We start from the raw sequence: 8,736 nt of genomic DNA, 5'->3' as shown, positions 1-8,736 counted from the left end.
ATATATATATATATATATATATATATATAAAACAGAACCAAACTTTGTTGCTGAAAAAAGTTGACATCACCCATCAGTGTTTAGACCACTATGGCATATCGGAGTCTCGCTAAAGTGTGTGCGTCAGAGTGTGAGACTGGAACATGCCATGAGTGCAGTAGGGTGCAGGCTAGTGCAATGCCACGAACAGCCAGCCAAGCCGGGTACGGAGACCAGGGGCTTTCTCATTTCGATTTGCATAATCACCAGCACTAGGCACATTCGGTCGCACCACAGAGCCCCTTAAATTGGTTCACCATGGTCTCAGCAATGGTGTCAAATCTTTTCTTAATCCTCGTTCATGGGCTCTGCATGCTAGATCCAATCGGTTTGGCTTGAATTCACCATACTTTTCACTTAATTATATGTGCCCACTCGAGTGACTCACCACCAGGGGTGCTTGCATCCCTGATCATAAATATAGTCCTGGATTAAAAAATAAAGTGAGTCCAAGTGCCCCCCCCCCCCTCATGGGAGACTCTTTTAAACTATATTCAGCTGTGATATTCAGTTTTTAAACCCCCGCAGACACATATTTTTAATATTGATTACATTTTTTCCATCCTTTTATCGGCATCAAAACAGTCTTCATTCCAATAAACTATTTTCATTGGACCGATAGTGGCATATAACCGACACTCGATAACTGTGTGGAGTCCTATAGGTCAGGACAACGGCGGAAATGGATTTTTTACAGTAGTGGCGAACAACAAATATTTGATTTGTTCCCACAGGGTCATGAAGTATGTTCCCTTATGTTGAAATATTGCCACTAGATGTTAGTAACTGTACTGGTCATGCAAGAGCTCAGACAGTTTCGAGAAGAAACTATTGGCAATAGTGAGAACTTTTTGATGTGTAACATATATTATCTCTCAGTATACAGCATTTTTAGAAGTAATTTCGTGAATGGGTGGATGTCTCATAGAAAGGAAGTGTGTAACCACGCTGCTGCCTTCTGTGGCGGATGGTGCAAACCAAAGTTCAAAAAGCCAAAGGGAAACTTTTAGTATTAAATGTGTGATGAACTTTAACAAGATGGACATTATTTGAATTTTTTCCTTCGAAAATCAAAGCCAGGGTGTAGTATTTTTTTTCAAGTCTCTTTCGCTTTTATCAGAGCCATTTCATTAAACAGTTTAATATTTCGTTCTGCAAATGGAATGATTCAATAGTGGACGTAGCTGCTCCGGCGGTGAATTATAGTGGTGCGTGCAGAAACTTGTGATTCGAGTCAAGTAAATAAGTAGGTAGTTGAAAACACAATTTGAATGTGTATTTATTACCCTCGACATTATTTTAAAGATAAAATTATGTGAAATGTCGGGTTAGAATTTTGTATAACACGTGTATTTGCAACATGAGAACACATAAATTTGCTCACTACTGAGGTTATATGTTAACACATCAATGGCGAGTACTGAAAGACTTGTACACTTGTTTTTTTATCCTTACACTATAGTGTAGTTTTTTGAAAATGTTTACTTATTCTCTCTTAAGACAACCAGTAAAATAAAGGCAAAGTAAAACTAGAATAACGAAAGTTGAGACTAGTCAACTAGACGAAGAATGTGCACAAAGTTACACTTGTTGGCTAATATACATGAACGTGTTTGTTTTTTGAAAGTCTGTGACATCATGCTTATTGCTTTAGTTCCGGCAACTTGCCATAAAAATGTTGTGCAACTCTTCCGACAACCAGTTCTCGATAGAGACAGGAAAAAACTCACAGAACCATATCATATTACTAGTCCACAAAGTGCAGCCTTCTTCTTTTTCTGAAACTTTTTAATACGCATAAATGCGAAGATTCTAAAAGCTGTAAAATTATTTTGAGGCATAATTTCCTAAACTGCATCCATGTATAGAATATAATTTCAAAATATTTCAGAAATTTAGGCACTATGGGGTAAATAAATATCCAAACATTCAAATATGTCTCATTTTATTATTGATGTATACAATCACAGTTTGGGCTATATATTTTAACAGAATGCATCAGGGATGCACAAGGGGAACCCAACCCGTGCGGCCCGAGGGTATTGTGCGTGGGGTCAACCTACTCACCATCTCTGGATACGGTGTAATTTGTATGCTGCCCTTGTTTTGAACTAAGTGAATGCAGTAAGCACAAAAAATTATAATATACACAAAGTTTTCCATAAAATATTATTTTGACATTACAATGTTTATCGACCTATTTTCAAAGTCACAATGTTGCAAGTGCAAGTGGGTGAGTGGCCCCCTCAGTGTGGGGCTTCTCAATTCCAGGGGCCAGGCCCCGGGATCTACGCCCACGGGCGGCACCATAACATCTCATTTGGTGTTGGTGATGAACAGTACGAGCGATTTCTTGGGCAATGCTTGAAATATGGACAGTACATTTTTTTGGTATATCGCAATACAACACTTCTCTTGTAGGTTGCTTCAAGTCGGCGCGATCACCCTCTAGTTGGTGTCGTAGACGAACTCCAGCACCTTCTTCTCGTAGACGCCGTCCTTGTCGTAGTGCTTAGCTAGGGCATTGTAGACCTCGGGCTGGTTCTGCTTCAGGTGGATGGTGACGACCCTGTAGAAGTTCTTGTGTTCCTGCGGACAGTCCTTGCAGCCCTCCTTCAGCGCCGAGGGGATGTAGCCTGCAACAGCCACCATGCTCTGGCCCACATCGAGGTGAAGGGCATGTGGTTTCCCGCCTGAGGCAGGGTCCACGTGGATGGTCATAACCAAACAAAAAAAGGCAGCAAAGGTTATTATATATACACACAGGTACACACACACATATATTTTAATAACACATTTAGACCAAAACATCACTGTCTGATATCACTACTGATCATGTTAGGTTGCAATAGGTGGGTAATGGGTTTGATCCTTACCGCCTGTGCCTAGTGAACTGGAAAATGGTTTTCCTCCAAAGTGGTTTTCCATCCACACTCCATGCAAATTCTGTCGCAGTTCCTATACGTATGCCTTTCCCCTGCCACCCCTCTTCAGGGTGCAGTGGTACGACACTGCACTCGCGACTGGCAGGACTCAGATTACAATCACAGCACAGACATTTTCAACCCCACCCCTCTCCCCAGCCATGTTTTTCCCGAAATCACTCCAAGAACATGCTGTGAAGGATCCTCGCTGTAGGCTGAATACGATTCCTCCCTGGATCTACTTGCACTGTGTTCGTTACATGTGTCCACCTGTCATGACCTCGCAACGTGGCCTCAATGACAGAAGGGAGTGTCGCACACCAAGGGCGCCCATATGAAAGTTTGTAAGGGGGGGCAGAATTTTTAGGGGAGGGGGGCAAACCATCACAAATGACAAAAAAATGGCCAAAAATGGCCTTAAAGGACTCAAAAATTTGCCTAAAATTCTCAGGAACACCTAATTTTTTCTTTGCCTGAAAGCTAGGGGGAGCCACAGACCCACCCTGCCCATAGGTATGGGCACCCTTGTCGCACACACTTGCTCTGTAATTGTTTTTTTTTTTGCCTACGAAACAGAAATAACATGCAATATTGCAGATATTTGTAAACAACTCTATCACTGCAAAATAGTGTTCGCAGTAATACTGGGTTCGGATTCTTGCCCGAGAATTTATGCTTTGTGTAGTCCCAGTACCTCTAATAGATAAACAGATCGAATAGCTTTCCAGTATTAACTGGGAACATTAATAAACACAATAAAACTATACAAATATTCGATTAATTTTTTTCCATGGTTTATAAAATCATGCTTCAGTGAAAAATCAATCAAAATATAACATATGCTCCAATTTTCGAATGAATTGCTCAGTATTAACTCGAAAAACGTATTTTATATATGCAAAAATAACCATAGCGATGTGTTGTACAACGCTAGAAACACTTTCTTGTAGTATCACACACTACTGATTGGCGAGGGAATGTTTCGTAAAAGCTTTGAATATATATACTGTATAGAAGTCGCGAGTGGATAGGATTTACTCTACGTTTTTCAGAAGCGTATGAAGAGCAGCTTGGGAACTTCACCGCTGCAGTGCGCTGCCGTAACGCCCTGTATCGTTTTAGTTGTTATGTACACATTAGAGCGCAGCCCTGTCGCCCGCTGTCATTCCCCGCACCCCCCACCTATCATTCACTGCAGCTGAAGGTCGTTCAACGGGAGGGGGAAGGGGTGTTTGAAGAGTTCGACACTTGTCCGCTAGGGACCACCACAAGTCGATGCCCTAGAGATGGTGGCGATTGCGGCGGTGAATTAACCAACTACCTCAAAACCGTATTAGAAATTTTAACCTGGGCTGGCGACTTCTATACAGTATATATATTCAAAGGTAAAAGCGCAGTGCAGTAGCGGTGACTCACGCTTGGCCTCCTCCGTCCACGGCTCACAGGTGTCGCCACCTAGCAGGCAGGCCGTGTACTTGCCGAGCGCGGCCTCGTCCTTCACCAGCTGCTGAGGGTCGGGCAGCAAGCTTCCGGACACCGCCGCTACCGCCGCGAACAGCGCCACCGTCGCGCTCCGGCTCATGGCGACCTCGCTGGATGGCCTTCCCTGCACGCCCATTCACACTCGCAGCTGAATCTACATAAATTAAAATGTAAACGTTCGTGCGTTCAAAACCTTACACATTAGAAAGTTCTTCACGGATTGCTCCCCCCCCAAAAGGCCAACATTCGTCTAGCTCTGTAGCTTAGGGTTGACAAAAGCCACATTAAATTGACAGATGTTTTAACTTAAGCTGGGAAATTCTTAACGGCAATGAAATTGAGAAAACCGACTCGGTGCTTAAAGAGAATTAAATCAAAACTCTACTATGAAAAACTGTAAGCAACGATTTTTTGTGACGGAGCTCTGGGACTTATTAACGTACTTACATATTTAAATGGTTAAAAATATTACGCTGATTCCTGTTTATCTTGTTTCTTTTTCCTGAATGTCCAAATTAAAAAATTAGACAAATATCACGCGTTTTCCACGTACCTATAACTCTCAAATAAAAATACACCTAGGGATGGTGATTTCGGCTCTTAGTTCACATTTATGATTTGTGTTTCGTTAACTCACAGATACTTTAAAACCGAATACTTAGACTAACATTAGCATGCAAGTACAACTTTCCCAAACAAAATTAAATTGCTCTATAACCTTATGTAATGTATTCTTTTTGCTCTATTCTGTAAAAAATACCATTATGCAAACATATTTTACACTTTTCTCAAGCAACAGAACTGACATTGACTTTGGTCAAGTAACCTGCACTTTTTTGAATAAAACTAAACTTAACTGACTTCAGTGGCCAGTTTACCGATAAACTTCTGAACATTTTTAAAGAGGTGGATCAATGCTGAACTAACTCGTGTTTCAAAGCGCAAGTGACTAAATGACTCACCTGTCACGTGACGCAGCCTGGTCTCGCTGACTGCCGCGGCGAGATGTCGGGGAGATTTGGGGCATCCTCCTGAACACGTCCTTATATACGTGACAAGCGGGCTCGTTAGCGCGACTTCGGTTTCCGGATTGTTTTTGCCAGGACATATTTAACAAGCCAGGTAATGGGCCATCGGCGCCGGTCATTAAAGTCGTTAGTCGCATGCACCCTCCACGCACGCGAGTCCTAACGCGCAGAGAGGGAAAAACACCTTCCTTCTAGGAATATTGTTGAAAAAAAGAATGCACGTGACACTAACATTTATGTTTTTGTTATTTCACATCCTGTATAAAAGCGATTTTACCATTTCCGGAAGGAGTTGATGGGAACAGTGGAAAAGGGACGGGGGCAAATATCGCATTTTGACTGATTAACCCCCATTTTAAATAATAATATGAAATCGGGAAAAACCTCTACAAAAGTTTATGAGTATTTAAATAAAAAAACTAAATTACTCATTGAAAGGTTTTGAATGCACGTGCAACTGCTAATTGATCAGAAAGAAGGCTAGGTGTAAATTCATGGTTTTACATGCACAAACACTTTAGTTAACAGACAATGGTGGACGCTAAAGATGGTAAGGGGATGGGGGACTTGGTGATATATGTAATACAAATAGGGTGATCTAAAGACTCTGGTTACTGTGGATACTTTTTTTGACGAAAAGAGTTCCTGACGAGTTCATCAGAACAATCAAAGAATGCGAATGGAATGGAAGTTTTCACACTGCCTGCAACAGCCTCTGCTGATTACGCACGAACACTTCAGAACCAGTTGGTCGTTCAAAACCAGTTTGGTTTTTCGCATTTAGTTGTGACGTCAAAGTGCTTGTAGTAAGTTATCTATAGGTCATAACATATGGATGTAAACAAATTAGTCGTATTTGAAAACAAGTGTCTGTGGGATATGCAAAAAAAAAAAAAAAGAAAAAAAAAAGAAAATACAGCAGAGATCTTTCTTAACAGATGTGGGATAGGCCCTATAACTGTTGGAGAAATGGACTCATTTAATATGGAAAGTAATCATGACGGGGAAAAAATATTAAAACATGAAACTAAAATAACGATCATTTCAAACATTTTAAGTATGGGTATTTCGCGAGAGACGAGCTTATTACACTAGGATAGGCAAAATATGGTCTGAAATTTTGTAAAGAATACCTTCATATTTAAGTGTGATTAAAACAATTAACGAGCATAAAGTCCGAGGAATTGCTGGCCATGTGTGCTCGAGCGAGCTGATCCGAGCCCACTGACATGACCTGACCCAAGCGTCGCTTCACAGCGAACTTCATTCAGCGCTCTCAACACAACGGTGCAACAGAAAATTTGGTCGAACGATGATAAAACCAGCTTATGAATCAAGATCAAGCCTGAACTCTTATGGTGCAACTGGCTATTAGTAAAGTGTGCATTTTTATTTGTGTAGTGAGGCGGGATGATAAGCGCGACGCTCGCTGGTGCTTCTAGCGCGGTGTCTCCTCTGGACTGGCGCGCAGTCTTCTCGTCGTCACAGGACAACTACGGTATCTTAGTGGTAGCCGTAAAATTATCTGGCATATCAATGAAGCTGAAGATGTAATGCAATTCCCTTAAGTGCTGTCAAGAATATCTATAGTTTAAAAAACGATATACGGGAACATAACTTTTCATCTGCCCTAAGCGTATCCTTAAATGTTTTTCTCGTAAACAGGCCCAACTCAGATATCTCGCACAGTTTTCAAATCACTTGTATTTCTTCTGCAGCTCTTCATTCCGCATGTGTGCTCAGTTAAGCGAGGGCCTTAACACACAATCATCATTAACCTAACTGTAAGGCATGTTAGGTTATTTAGATAAATTTTATATGGGAATCATTAAATACTTTAACGTTAAGAGAAGACTTTAAAGTTATTAACACTTAAACTAGATTTGCAGACTGTACATATGATCATATTCATTTCACAAATAAAAACAATTACGTAGATTTATATCCATGTACGCATTGGTTGTAACTCACGAGTATAAGAATTTTTTTTGTCCGCGCGTAGGTATTAGGTATTAATCGATGCATGGATCTCTCACCGCAATTTAATATAAACGACGCGACACATAGTCTGCACGCTGGCAGTTTTATTGACCTGGTTATCGAGTTACTGATTATTCCTTTTGCGTCATGGCGGACTGGTCTGACCAGCCTGGTTACTTTCCGAGCCGGGGTCGGGCGCCAAGGAACTTCGTGACATTTGCACTCGGACAGCAATGCCAACCTCGAGCACCGCAAAAAATAAAAATGGGTGCGTGTACTTAGGTACGCGCGTGAGAAGTTATACTTCTTTGGCATCATTACAAAATCGTTTTTAATTGCATGCAAATAATTCTCCATGGTAGCGTTATTCTCTATGGTAGCGTTATTCTCTATGGTAGCGTTAAACATTTAACGCAACCTTTTTTGGAAGTCGCATTAGAAGTATAACTTCAAAAAATGCACGAAAAACCCTACATAAGTTTAACAAAACTATTTTAATAACGTGAGCATAACTGTGTTAGAACAGCAAAACGATTCTGACATCACCACATGAACGAAATATCTTAAAATATAGTAGGCTACAATAATTTCCAACAAAATAACCAGAGTTTAATAGTTCTTTTTTGAAACTTATCACTGATCTAGAATCGCAGGGAAGTAATACTTGATAAGAAAAATCCACGTAAAGATTAGAGGCCACGAAGTGTAATAGAATATAATTTAACACTCTCACTGGAAATTACAATATTCAGCCGAGGGTTATAGTACGAGAATTGTTTAAAAAAAATATGTACTTCTTATAATTTGGTTGTTTTAGATTTATATCGTGTTCTTTCTCGAAAAATTAATTACATTCATGTTTCCACACGTTTTCACGACCTACACATATATATATATAAACTTAATTTTTATTTTTCATCTTGATTGTTGCCATCCACTTAAAGAGTAACCAACATATCGTCGACCTAATTAAGAAACCTATAAAATCAGTATAGTCAATTTTTTACATTCTTCCATATTTTTAACATGTCCTGTCCAAATGTTACAACAGATAAATTTTTACACAATATCTCCTTTCAGCAAACCTCTTAACAAAGGTCATAGGTTGATGCACGTATTATATCACAGTCAGCAGTCATAAGTGTGCATTTATCTAACCTTTATATTATTAAAATTCTCTGTGAAAAATAAAACTGAGGAGTTAAAAGGTGGCAAATTGTTACAACTAGTATTAAGGACGGAGTTTCAAAGTTTTAGTTTCGTCTCTCTCTCTTGTTAACTTT

The 8,736-nt window shown here is 40.1% G+C and overlaps 1 protein-coding gene across 1 annotated transcript; it reads right to left on the bottom strand.

Annotated features, from left to right (window-relative positions):
- Positions 1 to 1,967: 1,967 nt before the first annotated feature.
- Positions 1,968 to 5,530, bottom strand: LOC134532486 (ejaculatory bulb-specific protein 3-like). Its single transcript, XM_063368909.1, has 3 exons — positions 5,408 to 5,530; positions 4,380 to 4,569; positions 1,968 to 2,675 (listed from the first exon to the last, which is right to left on the bottom strand). Exons 2-3 carry the CDS (start codon positions 4,543 to 4,545, stop codon positions 2,488 to 2,490), a joined length of 354 nt encoding a protein of 117 aa, XP_063224979.1. The 5' UTR covers positions 4,546 to 4,569; positions 5,408 to 5,530; the 3' UTR covers positions 1,968 to 2,487.
- Between the last annotated feature and the right edge of the window lie 3,206 nt (positions 5,531 to 8,736).

The sequence above is a fragment of the Bacillus rossius genome, chromosome 6 (genome assembly GCF_032445375.1).
Source record: "Bacillus rossius redtenbacheri isolate Brsri chromosome 6, Brsri_v3, whole genome shotgun sequence".
Taxonomy (NCBI): Eukaryota; Metazoa; Arthropoda; class Insecta; order Phasmatodea; family Bacillidae; genus Bacillus; species Bacillus rossius.
Note: the sequence above shows the minus strand (reverse complement) of the source record. Positions and strands in the feature narration are given on the sequence as shown.